Source organism: Heteronotia binoei, chromosome 10 (genome assembly GCF_032191835.1).
Source record: "Heteronotia binoei isolate CCM8104 ecotype False Entrance Well chromosome 10, APGP_CSIRO_Hbin_v1, whole genome shotgun sequence".
Lineage (NCBI taxonomy): Eukaryota > Metazoa > Chordata > Lepidosauria > Squamata > Gekkonidae > Heteronotia > Heteronotia binoei.
In genome coordinates, this window is record NC_083232.1 from 33,489,061 (window position 1) to 33,505,849 (window position 16,789).

Genomic DNA, 16,789 nt, shown 5'->3' on the forward strand with positions numbered 1-16,789 from the left:
GGTTTTCCCAGATAAGAGTCTGCACACTTAACCACTACACAAAACTGGCTCTCCAATCATCCAGTCAACCAAGCTGGCTCTCCAGTCATCCAGCTGTCCAGCAATTTCATCTTTTGCCGTCCCCTTCTTCTTTTGCCTTCTGTCTTCCCAGCATCAGGGTCTTCTCCAGTGAGTGCTCCATTCTCATTTGGTGGTCAGAGTATTTGAGCTTCAGCTTCAGCATCTGACCTTCCAGGGAACAGTCAGGGTTCATTTCCCTTAGGACTGACTGATTTGATCTTCTTGTAGTCCAAGGGACTCTCAAGATTTTTCTCCAGCACTACAGCTTGAAAGCATCTATTCTTCTGTGCTTGGCCTTCCTTATGGTCCAATTCTCACAGCCATACATTACTACTGGGAATACCATGGTTGCCTATATGGACTTTTGTTGACAGGGTGATGTCTGTATTTTTTATTATATTGTATTATCTGTATTCTAACAGATTGATAAATGATCCCCAATTCCTTAAGTTGTAAGAAGTCCAGGGACAATATCTACAGAAATTAACCTCCTTGGAGTGAGAGAACCTGACTGGTAGCTTTGTAAGATCTGCTCATTTAAAAATGTACTGGCAGCAAGCAGAGTTCTAAAAATAGGCAGTATAGCCACTAATCATGGTTCAGTTTGCCAAAGAGCAATTGTTCAGGAAAGCTGCTTCAATTTTGGCAAATTCCAACTGAAGGACTCTCGGTTCAGCTCCTTTCCATCCAGATCTTAACTGCAAAACTCTCTCTCTAGCTTTTTTCCTCTGACTTCTCCATATCCAGACTGATAAATCTGTCAAACCACAACCTGTATGGCCCAGGCTTGCCCAGCCTGACAGATCTTGGGAGCTAAGCAGGGTGGGTCCTGGTTAGTACTTGGATGCAACCCTGCCATCAAAGTTGGCAAACCACCTCTTGCCTTGACAACACTGTGAGGTCACATAAGTTGGCTGGGACTTGACTTGATGGCATTTTACACACACACACACACACACACATCTGTCAAGGGAAACTTGACCTTTTTGTTAAGTCCCTGATTCTCTTCCCTTTGAGACAGCTATGTAAAACCACATAGAAAAGCCTGTTTTTGCTAACCAAGATTGCCAAACTCTTGGCATCACACAAATAAGCTCTTCTCAGACATTATGTCCATACATACTGGGATTCTGGTAAACACAGAGTCCACCAGATATGCGTGGCTGACATGTTGCTTGCTCAGGGGCGACAGATGTGTTTTCATGTGGATGTAGCAGGATACCTGGCAATGATCCACTTGGCTGGTCAGGGCTCACCCCTGTACCTAGAAGCAAAACTCACTTGGGTGGAACAGGGTGAGATCGGAAGCAGGAGGGAGCAGCCAACAGATGTCTGTGAATTGGAATGCGACCTTGACAGAGAGTAACACTGCGGCTTGAGAAATAATTAAAAGACTTATGAGGGGAAGAGTTTAGGCAGGAGGAGTAATGGGCTGCTAACCTATAATGTATATTTAGCATGTAAATTTCCTTTTATATTAGTCTGGCAAGGCAACAGCCTTGTGTATACATGCTACAAGTGTTTGCTACATGTTTCTTCATTAAAGCTTCTTCCGCAGTTACTCAAGAAATCTTGTGATAGATTCTGAGAAAAACCTTACACAATGTGGCAAATGCTGTTGCTTTGAGAGTAATCTACACTTCTGATATGTGTAGTTGACAGACTGCTGTTATGTGTGGATGCAATGCCCAAAAAAGGCATATAAGCACAGGCACACACACACACATACACACATAACCCCACCCCCATCTTACCTGACTTCTCAGTGCTGTTTTTACTGGACACAGTTTTCACCATCTTCTCACTAAATTGAATCAGACAAAAAAATTAAGAGACTCATGCAAGTTGGACACACAGTTTACAACACTCAAGAACTTTTGCTTTCAAATTACAGCATTTAAAAATAGCTTATCTAAAAAACACAGGGTATTCTTTTTATTATTATTGTCAGTAGATTGTAGAATCTCTCTGTAAAGTACAAGTTTAAACATGGATAAATTTCCATCACAAAACATAAGCATTTAATCACGTTAAACTGTAAGGCCGGGAAGAAGGACATGGTGAAAACCTCCATGCATAGTACAGAATATTCTGCCTCTCTTGAATCTATACAGATGTCAATTACTGAGCAGTAATCCTGATCAAAAGGAAGTAAATGACAAGAATTTCCAGTGGCATCCCTGAGGTCAGGATTTAGCTCTCAGGGTTTCCAGCTTTTCCCCTCGCAGTGATCAAAGAAATAACGACAGAGAAACAGATCGAATGAATTCTTGGTTTTTACCTAGAAGCATCTTTGCTATTACTTGTATTTGGCCCTTTTAAAAGCGCAGACTGAACAAGGCCAGTTAAACTGGCTATCTGTTTCTCCATGGCTTGCATCCTCTCTCTGTAAGACAAGACAATTATTTGTTAAAGTCAAATGTATTCACTTTAAAGATTTGTTCTTTTTTTCTTAAAATAATAAGTGGACCCATGAAGATATCCTGGGATTTACTCAGTGCCTCCTGAACACAGGTATATATGTGCCTTCTGACCAAAGGCCAACTATGTTCTTTCGCCCCTTTTTTTAACAAAAGGCATTTGATAGACATGACATTGAGAAAGCTGCCTGGGATGAAAAAGAGGTTACAGCAACATTGCAATTTCATGAAGGTGCATTTAAGATAATCAACTAAAACCTGTTTTTTAAAAAAAACATTTCTGATGATAATTCTCTTTTGCAAATTTATACAAATTGAAACAACATTTATTTCAGCATAAACTTTTGTGAGTCATCACTCACTTCTTCAGAGGTACAAAGAGTACCACCCTTGGGCCTAGTTTTTACATACAGCAATTTATGTATGGTTTTCCAGATACTTTCTTGTTGGCCTTCAGTGGGCCTTTTTAAAACTCTGGACCAATTCACAGCACTGACTGTGATCTTCACGCAGGCCTCTGGTGCTCATGCATGTTGCATCTGGTGAACAAAAAGGGTTCCTGCATCCCAGGATGTGCATTTGCCCTATCAAAGAAAATCTTGGCAATGGCAATCGTGTGAATACATGTGCTGCTTGACTGCAGGTATGCCTGAGCAAGAAACGATCACATAAACCCAGGCCTGCGCGACGTGTCTGGCAAAGCAGACTCAAGTCTATAAAAGCTTCTGCTACAATAAATGTGTGAGGTTTTAAATTGCCAGTGGACTCCTGCTGTTGCTTCGCAGACTCATTAGCTCTAAGACTCTGTGCTGCTGCTATTTTTAGTCTCCTGAAAACCAAAAGTTAAAAGGGTGTATATTCCATTCCGAGTGTTCACTTTTTACCCAGAACCAGGATCTCCTGTATATTTTGCCATTGCAAGGGCATAGTGTGGAAAAGGCCATAAAGTGTCAGAAAACACATCTTATCTCTGAGGAGAGCACACTGTATGGCAGTCAGCAGAAGAAACCAGATGTGAACAGAAAGCTGGTGTGGTGTAGTGGTTAGAGTACTGGATTGGAGTCTGGGAGGTTCAGATCTCTGTATGCATGACTTTTAAGGGAGGAATAGGGGAAGGGTCACAAGCAATGTCAGGGGATCAAATCATAAATCCCCATATATAATGCAGCTTGGCTGTCAGCCACATAGGCTTGCAGTTGCATTTTCTCCCTTCCTTTCCCCCCCTCTCCCATAGACAACTGGTTGCTAAATCTTTCTTTCTGTGATCGGAAGTTCATCTCTCTGTTTCTCACTGCTGAATTGAGATCAGACAAATAACCTCCAGGCTTTTCTTCCAACTGGTCTTCCCTCCTGCCGTGTTTCCTTCCTTCCTTCCTTCCTTTAGCGGAGTCTTTCTTCTCTTGTTATGATCCTGTCTTTCTTCTCCAGTTCTTGCACTCTGCATCACCTCCAACCCTCTGTTTTACCCAACAAGAGATCCATGTCTTTTATCTTGCCTGCACCTCCTCTTTCACACCTTCCTAACTCTGATCCTGTTTTTCTCTTCATGGGCCTTTCTCCCACACTTGTTGGTATATGATGCTATCCCTCTATGGCTCCCAAGATTTGATTTGGGTAGGATTCAAACCCAGGATCTGGGGGTGATAATCCCTGCACCGCCATTCAGCACTGGTCAAAGAAGGGAACTGCAATAAGACCTACCACAGTGGAAAAAATTAAAATGTTGGAGCCAAAGTGAGCCAGATTATGTTTAGAAACACTTCTGGATCAGTCTTACTAGCTGGTTTGCACAATGAAAAACAAAGCCACGGCCCCTTCCCTCAGCATTAACCAAATTAGACAGAAGTTCATACAAATCCTACCATGAAGCAGACACCTCAGATTACTTAGACAACTTGGACTAGTATCGATCTGTTTATGGCCTACACTCATTCTATGGTTCAACGTCACAGCTGTTTAACTATTTAATAAAACGCTTTATTCTGCAATAAAGCATTGTACTATAAAAAGAGCACTCAAATTATGGTGCTTTAGCATTTGAGCAGGGGAGTGGAAGGAAATTGCTCTCAAGCAGTGTGCACCAGGACTTGTTTACTTGTTTCCAAGTGTTTGGCATATCTTCTTTGGGGTGTGGCGGTCCTATTTATTTATTATTTGGAGTGGAAAATGTTCTGATGCCATATTGCCCCATAGAAAAATTTCTGCTCTCTATACATGTAAATATAGTCTGTTTCTCCACAGTTGCCAGGGCTGTTGTGCTGCAAATCAATTGTGTTAGAAGGGTTAGATTTGGGATGGGAAGCATGCACAAACCCCAGTGCTTGTACTTGTGGATTATTTGTTTTCCTTTGTCAACATTATTTAAATGTTTGCTAACATTATTTGAATGACTTATTTTCTGATTCAAATTTTCCTAGGAAGCCCATGTCACTTTTTGGAAGTCACATCACCCCCCCCCCCACTTCTGACTACTCAAGACTAGCAACAACCAAGCGAAAACATGTCACTACCACCAGATGCAAAAAGTCAGAAATAAATGACAGATCAAGTCAAACAAACAGAACAATAAAGCCATCAAATGTACGGTACTCATCAGAAGCAGGTTGGGAGAGGAGAAGGAGCAGTTAAAATAAACTGATCTCAATTTTTTTCTAAAAAAATAAATTATACCAGGAGGCTGAGAGAAAGGAGACCAGCTGCACAGTGACCAGGAATTCCACAAACTGGAAGCATAACCTGAAAAATCCCTGTCAAGAGTATCCACCAACAGGGGTTTTTTTTTGTAGCAGGAACTCCTTTGCATATTAAGTCACACACCCCTGATGTCGCCAATCCTCTAAGAGCTTACAGTAGGCTCTGTAAGAAGAGCCCTGTAAGCTCTTGGAGGATTGGCTACATCAGGGGCGTGTGGCCTAATATGCAAAGGAATTCCAGCTACAAAAAAAAAAGAAAAGAAACCCTGCCCACCAAACTCAAATCTGATTCTTGCACAGTTTTGGAAATGGCGCCTGATCTCAGGTTCTGAGCTGGCTCATATGAACAGAGGCAGTCCTTCGTGTACTTTGAATCCAGGATTTTTATGATGATCAAACACAGCACTATATTGAGCCCGGAAACAAAGTGAGAGCCAGAGTGGGTGCTACAGCACTCATCTTATATGTTCCTGTGCTTCATGTTATGCTTGGGATGTCACACAAGTCCTCCAGCAGTTTTACCTGGTGCTGGTCCTTTTCTGAGGCACATGCTATGGACATGGTCCTGCCCTATAAATGGGGCTGCCAGTTTTGAGTTGGGAAATACCTGGAGATTTCGGGGGTGGAGACTGAGGAGGGCAGGTTTTGGGGAAGGGAGAGGCCACAGCTGGATGTAATGCCACAGAGTCCACCTTCCAAAGCAGCCATTTTCTCCAGGTAAAGTGATCCCTGTCACCTGGAGACCAGCTGTAATCCTAGGGGATCTCCAGCTGCCACCTGGAGAGTGGCATCCATACCTTTAAAGCCCTCTATAGACTATGGCAGCACTGCCTTTGAAAATGCCTGCTCCTTTGTAAGCCCACTTTGAACCCTGCAGCTCCAGGGCCCAGCCTTTGCAATCCACTCCCAGGAGTCTCTTATTGCATGAGTGATGTACTCAAAGCCAATCTCATCATCATTTCTAGAAGAGGGTGGAGACCTTTCCTGTCCAGTTTTTGCTCAGACCAAAATGCCAGAACACTTCTAAAGAGCAGTGCAAAAGGTAGGGCTGTCAATCCCCAGGTGGGTGAAACCAAGCAAAAACTGTGAAATAGTGAACTCAATGCAAAACTTCTGTTACAAATGTTTAAAGGCAAAAACTTAATCACTAAATCACAAATACTTAAAGAAATAAAACACAAAAATATACAATATCAAAAATTAATCCTAATTACATACACATAACAATTATCCATCATTTACAAATTTCATTATTCCATTATTTCATTTATTCCAGTCCTTTTAATAACGTCAATTTCCGACTTATAAAAACTCATGACGATTCACCCATTACAATGGGCTGGATTAAAGTGCTGGTGCTCTGATAATTCAACAGGAAAAGTTTCTATATTTTCAACATGCTTTTTTAGCTGTGCCAAATTTCTGGCTTCCAGTATTCATGCAAGAACTTTCCAATTAGGATGAATTTTTGATATTGTATATTTTTGTGTTGTATTTCTTTAAGTATTTGTAATTTAGTTGTTAAGTTTTTGCCTCTAAACATTTGTAATAGAAGTTTTGCATTGAGTCTGTTTCGTTAACTATTTCACAGTTTTTGCTCGGTTTCAGTCTTCTACTGTGATACTCTAGGCGTCCCGACCGACCAATCCTAGGTGGGGGCAGGGGATCCCCCGGTTTGGAGGCCCTCCACTCACTTCAGGGTCATCAGAAAGCGGGTGGAGGGGAGTGAAATGTCTGCTGGGAACTCTATTATTCCCTATGGAGACTTATTCCCATAGGAAATAATGGAGAATTGATCCGCAGGTATCTGGGGCTCTTGAGGGGGCCCTGTTTTTTGAGGTATAGCATCCTGTGCCTCTCCCCAAAATACCCCCCAAGTTTCAAAAAGATTGGCGTCCAATTCTATGAGCCCCAAAAGAAGGTGCCCCTATCCTTCATTATTTCCTATGGAAGGAAGGCATTTTAAAAGGTGTGCAGTCTCTTTAAATGCGATGGCCAGAACTCCCTTTGGAGTTCAATTAACTTGTCATACCCTTGCTCCTGGCTCCACCCCCAATGTCTCCTGGCTCCACCCCCAAAGTGCCCAGATATTTCTTGAATTGGACTTGGCAACCTTAGCAAAAGGGCAATTCCCACTTTGGGATCACTGCCTTCCCAAAAAAGCAGCTTGGAGCTGCCAATGCAGCAGAAAGGAGAAAACATTGTGCCCTGGGCAAAGGAGAATGAGCCTTGGGCGCTTTCCAGATTGGCAGGGTTATTCAGTTACTAATTTCTCTTCCTCAACCAATTATTTTTGAAGAAGGGCTCAGCTCTCTGAAGCCCAGTGTCAAAAAGAGGCACAAGAGATACAAGCGATCCCTTCCCCCACAGCCCTATGGCGGAGACGTCCCATTGTATTGGCAGATTTCTCTTACAATCCCACTGAGGAACACACCCTTTTCCTGCCTTATTACTAGCCAGGGGTCATTCAGAACAGGACGTTACACACTGATCTCCACCTCTCGCTTTGAAATTATCTGAGGACAGCTGGCCTGCCGGCTCCCTTTCCTGGAGGCACTAAAGAGAAGACGCTTCACGCTCGGTGCAGGCAGAAACGAGCATTTCAGCCATAAAAACTCTCCCATTCCTGTTCCTATGGCTCATTAGGCTGTGTGTAAACAAACTCATATTAAAGACAGACAGATGATGCATCCCAGAGAGAATTAGCAACTTGGGCTTGTTTGTACATTTTACTCCTTTGTATTCTTTTATTAAGGAAACGTTCCCATTGTTATTTTATAACTTTAATAAGAACCAGAGTCCAGCACAATTGCAAACAGAGGCAGAGGCCAGGTCTTGCAATAAGAAGGCTGCACTTCCAAGCTTCTCTTTTATCAAAGAGGATTCTTTTTTCTTTTTTTTAATAGCAAGGTTGCTTTCTGACAGTGCAAACACAGTATCCAGGTCTTGAATTCAGCAGGAGCTCACAGGAGCGCAGCTCCAGAACCTTTTTGACAGCCCCTCTCCTCCTCCCTCCCTATCTTGTCCATTAAATAGTAGGTGCAGCTGCATAACGATCCGATCCCTGGATTAGGAGAGCAGGCAGCCATCCAGTCACCAGGAGTTTTGCCACACCCCCAGAGCCCTCATCAATCCCTGGAGAAGCCTGCACCGCCATATCTCCACTTCTTCTGTGATTTTGGGTAGTGGTTGGCTCACTGGTCTTTTGACTGTGGAGAGGGGGCCACCAAGGAGAGCCCCAGGTGAGCAAGACCTGCTTGGGCTGGCTGGATTTCACCCACGGTTCTCCTTTCTTGTGTAGGGTTGCTTTTGGCTGGTGTGGGGGGGGGGCAGCATATGCTAATGAGCGGCACCACCTATTTTTCTACAAAACGACCCCTGACAGTATCTGTCAGTGTACCACCTATAGAAAAATAAGCTAAGGATCTGAGTAAGATTATGCCTGTTAACGTTATCAAAATGCAATTTTTAAAATAAACACAGTGCAAGAAACTTTAAAATTATCACAAATAAGTTAGACCTCCATTAAACCTTACCCTCAGCTCTCTGTGTACAGTTTCATCCCCATCAGAAATCTAAGGAGAAGATACTGCTTGGAGATTTGCACTAGGCGGCTCTGCCTGTGTTCCCTTCTAGCATGGGAGGAAACGGGAAAGAGCCTGCTAGCTGGCTAGTAACAGCTGCTTTGGTTCTCCTGCTCTACAGGAATTTAAGGCCTGGTACTGCCCTTAGGTTGCCAGCTCAAAGTTGGGAAATACCTGGAGATTTGGGGGATAGAGCCTGAGGAGGATGCAGTTTGGGGAGGAGAGGGACTGCTGTAGGGTTTAATGACATAGAATCCACTTTCCAAAGCAGCCACTTTCTCTGGGGGAACTGATCTCTGTTGCCTGTCGTAATAGCAGGAAATCTTCAGCCACTACTTAGAGACAGGCAATCCTAGCATGCCTAGAGGTGCCAGGCAAAGGGTTCCTGTCTTTTGGCTCTTTGGTTGCAGCCTTGAGGAGGAAGATCCTCTTCTTTCACCTCATCCTCATCCATCAGGCCTAGAGCTGTCAACCTCCTTTTAGGCCTAGATATATCCCAACTTATAACTGATCACCAGACTACAGAGATCAGCTCCCCTGAAGAAAGTGGTTCAGGAGTGGACTCTACGGTATTATACCCTATTGAGGTCCCTCCCTTCCCCAGACCCCACCACCAAATCTCCTGGAATTTCCTAACCTGTAACTGGACCAGCTCTTTCTTTCTTTCTTTCTTTCTTTCTTTCTTTCTTTCTTTCTTTCTTTCTTTCTTTCTTTCTTTCTTTCTTTCTTTCTTTCTTTCTTTCTTTCCTCACCTCCCCTACCCAGCTTTGGGAGTGAGATATAAATAATTAGAAGAACAAACTAGACCATGCCAAGGAAGATCTCAGGTGTCTACCATACACCACCCCATCCAAGGCAATCCCAATTTCCCCCAATAATTTTTTTCTACTGAGAAATCCCAATTTTCCTTGAAAGGCAGAACATGATGCACCTTCCCTTTAAGCTAAAATATAGCAACAGGCTGGATAAAAGAGTGAGAAATGATCTCTCTCTGCTTTTGAAGCAATGATTCCCTTCTTGGAAAAAAGAAATCTTCCTCCACAACTCTTAACTACTGGTGGTTAGTCCCATTTCAAATTGCAGTTATGTGTATGAGCTTGAATGTTTTCTCTGATGCTTATTTTTTAATTTATGTCTCGCATTCCCCCTTAATTGGGACCCACAGCAGGTCTGACAAATTACCCATCTATATCAAAAGGTAAAGGTAGTCCCCTGATATCAAAGTTGGCCCTAAAATCTCCCTGGAATCTTCATTTTGTAGGGACTGGCTGTGCTTTCTTTGGGGGCAAACACCCAAACATAGGATTCCCCAACTAACCAAGTGACACAATACAGATGAGCAACAGGTAGTTCAAGAGGTCCTTTGATTTAGCTCTTAGCCTTGGGGCTACAGACAATCCAGAATTAGCATCACCACTTGCCGCCACTTTGCATTTCTATTTTAAACATTTCCAAACCATTTTGCCATAACCATTCCATGAAATTAAGCAAGATGTCAGAATCTTGATAAATGTACCACTCACAAACATTCCCTGCATTAGACAATAGACTAATCTGCGGCAGTGATTTTTCAGCACTTGGAAGAACCTTTATAAATAGCTACAGACAATTCTTTTTTAACACAGGAGTACGGTTCATCAGGAAGACGGCTGGTATAATTTTGCTAATGCACCAGTGCTGCAATCGAAGCACTCTTCCCCCCCCCCCCAGATGTGCCATTATGAAAATGCTCTGAAAATGCCACCCTGAGCCTGCCTAGGCGAGGAGGGCGGGGTATAAATGAAAAGTTTATTATTATTTATTATTATTATTATTATTATTATTATTATTATTATTATTGTTTATCATTGTCAATACATTTTCATAAGAACAGACCACTAGAGTGAGCATTTATAAGGCTGGCTCGTCTTAAAGGCTCCTCAGCAGTTTGCAAACTAATAGACAATTCACCTTCATGGATCTGTGGCTGTCAGCTGTGGTTGGAAGGAGTCTGGGGCAGGAGGTGGTGAAGCACCATAGAAACGTGAGCGGTTACCATGGCTGTTCCTTCATGAAATGCATGACAAGTTTGTAACCCAAAAGCAATGCCCTCTGTTCCATAAAGTTATTAATGGCTCAGATATCAAAAGTCAGGAATTGGCTGTTTAATCAGTTTGGTGTAGTGGTTAAGTGTGCGGACTCTTATCTGGGAGAACCGGGTTTGATTCCCCACTCCTCCACTCGCAGCTGCTGGAATGGCCTTGGGTTAGCCATAACTCTCACAGAGCTGTCCTTGAAAGGGCAGCTTCTGGGAGAGGTCTCTCAGCTCCACCTACCTCACAGGGTGTCTGTTGTGGGGGGGGGGGGAAGTAAAGGAGATTGTAAGCCACTGAGACTCTGAGATTCAGAGTATAGGGTGGGGTATAGATCCAATATCTTCTTCTGGATATGAATGAAGTCAGTCACTCTATGCTTCAAAACAGAAGTCATGCAAATTTGGGCATTGCTTCTCTGTGGCCTCAAATCTAGGCTGAGGGCTTCATCTGTCCTGGGAATCGTGTGATTTCCAGTGGATCTATCTTGTCCCACTACAAAGTTTACAGATCTGCTGCTCTCCCTCACGCTGTGTAACTTGTCTCTGAGGGAGGCCACCAGGTTACCCCATTTGTGTCCCACACTTCCTGGCCAGCTGCCTGACTTAGCTGCTGCCTGTCTGCCCCAGATACTTCCTAGCTCTTGAACCTGAATGCCTGACAGAAGAGAACAGAAAACAAAAACCAAGCAATAAACAGACTTAAAAGTAAAATGTCAGAAATGCAAAAGCTTCTTCCCTTCAAATCTCACACACTGGTGATTCTTTAACCATCAATTGTGCATTTGAGTTAATATCCACCCCCACCTACTAAAGGACACTTGAGGGAGATAAGATATGAATGACTTTTTAAAATTTCTTGAACCAAACTCTTTCTAAAAGCTTCATTCCTGGCATATCATTCAGTCCTGAGGGTCAGGAATGTTTTAATTCAGATCAGGAATGTTTTAATTGCTGCAGTCAGAATTTGGATTTGTATCTTTAGATGCCACCATTAAAAATGCAGGAGAGATTACAGGGCAGTGAATTGAAAGGTATGAGTGACTGATGAACCATCAGCCTTCCCCCCTAACCCCAGTTCTCCTCTCTCCAAATCAAGATGGATATATATCATGTCAAAAAGACTGCCCTTATCCTGAAGAAGGTAATTTCAGCTACTGAACCAACTAGTAATATCAGATCCATAGTCCTAAGCAAGCCCACTCCTCCAAACTATCTGTTCCTTGAAAACTCCCTCAGGATTTTTACAGGAAACTATTCAGTCTTTAATGTGCCTCAAACCCTATCACCAGGGTCATGGTCAACAAGATGCAGGTTGTCAAAGAGTAACAGAGATTTATGTGGGGGAGAGAACACCCTCTACCTTCCTACTCACTGGAACGAGGGCTTTTTTTCTAGCAGGAACTCCTTTGCATGTTAGGCCACACATCCCTGATGTAGCCAATCATCCAAGAGCTTACAGGGCTCTTAGTGCAGGGCCAACTGTAAGCTCCAGGAGGATTGGCTACATCAGGGGGTGTGGTTTAATATGTAAAGGAGTTCCTGCTGCAAAACAGCCCTGACTGGAGCTAATTTGTGCATGTTTTAAGTAACCTGTTGATGATAGTCAGAAGAGGAAAAAGGGACTCATTTCTCTGTATGAGAGAACGGTCCACTCCTGTGTGCATGACAGATAGTGTCCGTTTAAATGTAAAAACATATATCTGATACACAAAACACACAGCATACTGTATAAATAGGTGTACATGGATATGTCGGTGTTTAAAAACACAAACAAGCAGGTTTTGTATATGAGATGTACTAACATTTTACATATTGAGAATTTTGTATTTTCATTGAAACATAAAGTGCAAAACAATTATAATGTGGTATAGTCCTAGAAGGGCAGTACTATGTAACATGGCTGAATGTTGCAAAGAGTATACAGAGAAAAAAAGAGGAACATACTGGTCACTTGGTAGTTTCACAGATGCCCTCCTGTTCACAAAAGAATCTTCCACCGATGGAAGAACTATTCCTATGAATGGAAGAAGGTCATCCATTGAAGAAAGACTCCTTCTAAGAAGAGGGGTACCTCATGAGTGGAAGGACAACGATGGATGCAACATAATGTCTTGGATCCCACTAGTTCAACAGCTTACAAAATATTCACCTCCTCCTAAGGGTCAAAAAAATCTTTCTAGTATTAGTTTCTTTTCTTGGTTTCCATGTTACTCTGTTGTCTTTGATCTTGTATACATGAAAATGCTAGATGGGGCTGCAGTATCTATAGTACGTATATATTTGTATAAATATTTATGAGAAAATATATTCCTTTCCAAAGAGACAGGCTAAGTAACTATATTTGATGTCAAAACAACAAAATCAATTAATTTTTTTACCAAGACTGACCTGCTAATTTTAGCACAGGAAAATGTTCTATTTGCATGCAAATCTGCATTTAACAGTGGATACAGTACCTATTTCTGAAGACCGAATGATAAAAAGAATAACTTTGATTCCATAAAGAATACAAATTGTAACATCTGGGTGATCTGTCATTCGTAACAGGTGTGAAATAGCTGTCAATACTAGAAGGATGAGGCTTGTCTTGGTTAATGTATTCTAACAAACAACCAGTTAATCATCTAATTCTTTTAAAACAGTCATCTGAATGCATAATGGAAAGGATAAAAGGGCATCATAAATATCTTTGCTCAAGTTTGTCTTCTTTTTTTTCTTTTTGGATAATACTTTCACCCGCTATAATTGCCAAAGAAGGTTCTCAATCTGTATAGCATCTTAGAATCACAGAATCATAGACTTGAAAGGGACCTCCAGGGTCATCTAGTCCAACCCCCTGCACAATGCAGGAAACTCACAAATACCTCCCTCTAAATTCACAGGATCTTCATCTTCTACAGCACATAACATGATTAGGTTTCTTGACTTCATTTATACCCCACCTTTCTCTCCAGTGGGGACCCAAAGCAATTTACGTTGTTCTCCTCTCCTCCACTTTATCCTCCCAGGTTATGGCTGACCGTGTGTGACTAGCCCCAGGTCACCCAGCAAGCTTGTATGGCAGTGGGGGGATTTGAACTTTGATGTCCCAGATCCTTGACTTAACACTCCAACCACTACACCACACTGGCTTCTTGAATGGGTCTTCCACATGCCTAAGATCCATATGTGCGGAGATCTGCAATATGGTCATAGTAGCACATCAAACCTTAGAAAGAACCATGGGAGTGGAGTAGAAACTTCCAAGTGTGCTTATATTGTTTGGAGACAAGCAGACTTTGAGATGGAAACACATACCAGTTCAATCAGAAACACTACAAGCAACATCTCAGATAATCTCCATGCTACCAGTCTGAACCTAACTAATACCTCTTTCTTACAAAGGACATGTTCATTAAAAGATTCCTTATCATTTACCAATAGGAGGCACAGGTGGGAAAGTTTCTATTTCCCAAGACCTGTGGACCAGGCCGAAAGGTAGCTACAGTAAAGGACCTTGCAAGGACTTAGCTTTGCCAACCCAGGTATATTCTCTCAGGTTTTCACTCAATATACTCTTCCAAATAAAAGTCCCATGTAACATTGCTTCTCCTTACCTTGTCTCACTCTCTTTGGGTAGCACAGCTGTTCCATAGCCAAAAGCCTTCTTGTCCGGTGTTGATGGGGCTACCTCAGCCATGCCCTGCAGCCCCATTGCATTTCGTGGCTTCCCATCCACAAACACAGGAGTTCCTGGGTCTTTCTTAAGGGACTGGCGACTAGGAGATGACCTGTCAAGGTGAAGAGTGTGCGGAGACACTTGGGTGTTGTGATGGGTGTGAATGTCTATCATTCGCATGTCGGTTACTCGGTGAGGCGAGGCAGGAGGTGTTTTGGAGCCCAGAGTTGGCAAGTGACTGTCAGCGTATTTCCTAGATTTTTGCCGGTACAAAGATTGCTCCATAATTTCGGGCTGCATAGAAGGATTACAGTAAGTGCTTGAAGACCTCATGGTGCTACGATGGTAAGCAATGACATGGTCAGGGACGTCAAGAGGGTGCCCTGTATGCGAACCCGCAATGCTCATCCTACCCTCATGGTATAAGTATGGGTCAGCATAGAGTCCCTCATTTCGAAAAAGAGTTAGGTTTTTGTTACCCAGGTCCTCATCGGGTTTCACATCCCTCCTTTCCAAAATGGCACTAGGGCTTGGTGATATGGGTCTGGATGCTGCTGATATGTTCGAAAGCCGGTCCCTAGGAATTGTTGCATTGCCAGGACCACTGACTGGCCTGACCGTGCCATAGGGGATCCTGGATGGCGAAGGGGGCATTGAATGGGGCACCGGAGTAGCAGGGGGAGAAGTCGGAAGCGTATGAGAAGGATGCGTAGCAGATCCTTGACGAGAAGTGTTTGGAAAGATGTCTCTCTGCATCTGCAATATAAAGAAACCCAATTAAGAGTCATTGTTCTGGGTTAGCTTAGTCCAGTGATACAGAAGTATTCTCATCCCCAAACAAGGTGGATTATTTAAAGAAACAAAAGAAAATTGGCTCAGTTCTAATAATTCAGATTGGATATCTGAAATAATACTTCCCTGGATATCATCAGTATCTGTATATTATTATACTATATTATTATTTGTATCAATAGACTTTAATCAATGGATATTACGAAGCCATGTGGATTTGTTCTAAAAAGAGAACCATACAAGTTACGCAACTTTATGTAGCTCAGTGGAAGAACCTCTGCTTTGTATGCAGAAGATCCCTTGTTCAACCCCCAGCATCTCCAGTTAAAATGGGCCAGGCAGTAGGTGATGCGAAAGACTTCTGAGACCTCGGAGAGCTGTTTACCAGTTGGAGCAGACAATACTGGATGGATCAATGGTCTGATTCAGTAAAAGGTAGTTTTACATGTGTTCATGTGTGGAAAGGGAGAGGAGAATCACACCATTTTACTGATGCAGAATTGACATGCAGAGAAGTACATTGTGAATCCAAGAGTAAACCATAGATGACAAAGAAGAATCCACTTTGGAACAAGGATCCCTTATAAGACATTGATTAAAGGAGGATGGCCTGCAATCTAGATGTTTTGAAAACCTATGGTCATGTCAGATGAGTTTTGCCCACTGAACTTTCCCAAACAGAGGACCTAATAGCCAAAAGATACACGCACATACGAAAACATACATACAAATATAATAAGGGTTGAATTGGTATCATATGTTTATTTAGTACTTTATACCCCACCTTTCTTCCAGGAAGCTGAAGGGACATGGTGGGCCAAGGTGGTCTCCCTCTGGAGTTCTGACTAGACCTGGACCTGTTCACCAAACTTGCTATATCATGTACCTTCAGAACACAACCTGAGACCACTGACATATTTCTTTGTATGTGTGAGGAGTGGGGGGGGGGGGGGGGGAGAGAAATTCAATGATTTGGCACACAAACCTTAAATCCATAACATTTCACTCAGTAACTCTGGGATCAGATTCAAAACAGCCCAGTTCCAATTCATGAAAAAATTACATCAAGGTAAACCCCCAAGAAATCCTGGTCAAGGAGTGCTACTCGTGTGATTGAGGCTGCACCTTCTCACAGTGTTGACTTTGACTGAGGGCGTTACCCTTGTGGAGCAATCAAAACGTAGTCTGCGTTTCTACCAAAGCACTCTCTCCCTTCTCCACCCACCAGTTTATTTTCATCATGATGACAATTCACATGCCAAAGTATACAGATGGATGTAATCAGAGCCTTCGGTCTCCACAGGACTCTTCTTGTGACTAGAAGTCCGAGTGGGGGGTTGTAGCCTCAGGCACTGGAGGGAGCCAGGAACAGGAAAATGACTTCCAATAACAAAATTAATTAGAAAATAAGGTGTGTCAGGAAGCCCAAACTGCCAAAAAGAAAGCAACATGGACATAGATCCATTACATACTCAGTAAAAGAGCAGTAAGCTGGTTTCCTAAAAAAG

At 42.7% G+C, this 16,789-nt stretch overlaps 1 protein-coding gene across 11 annotated transcripts in view; it reads right to left on the reverse strand.

Moving 5' to 3' along the window:
- The window catches only part of KIAA1217 (KIAA1217 ortholog), a 570,030-nt gene that overhangs the window by 43,730 nt on the left and 509,511 nt on the right, over window positions 1-16,789 (reverse strand). For 9 of the 11 annotated variants that reach the window (XM_060248356.1, XM_060248357.1, XM_060248360.1 and 6 more), the window contains 3 exons: window positions 14,428-15,245; window positions 2,342-2,446; window positions 1,815-1,864 (listed from right to left, as the gene is read on the reverse strand). In XM_060248356.1, coding sequence (XP_060104339.1) covers window positions 1,815-1,864; window positions 2,342-2,446; window positions 14,428-15,245 — 973 coding nt within the window. The remainder of the gene's footprint in view (window positions 1-1,814; window positions 1,865-2,341; window positions 2,447-14,427; window positions 15,246-16,789) is intronic. The other 2 variants (XM_060248358.1, XM_060248367.1) reach the window with 1 other exon arrangement.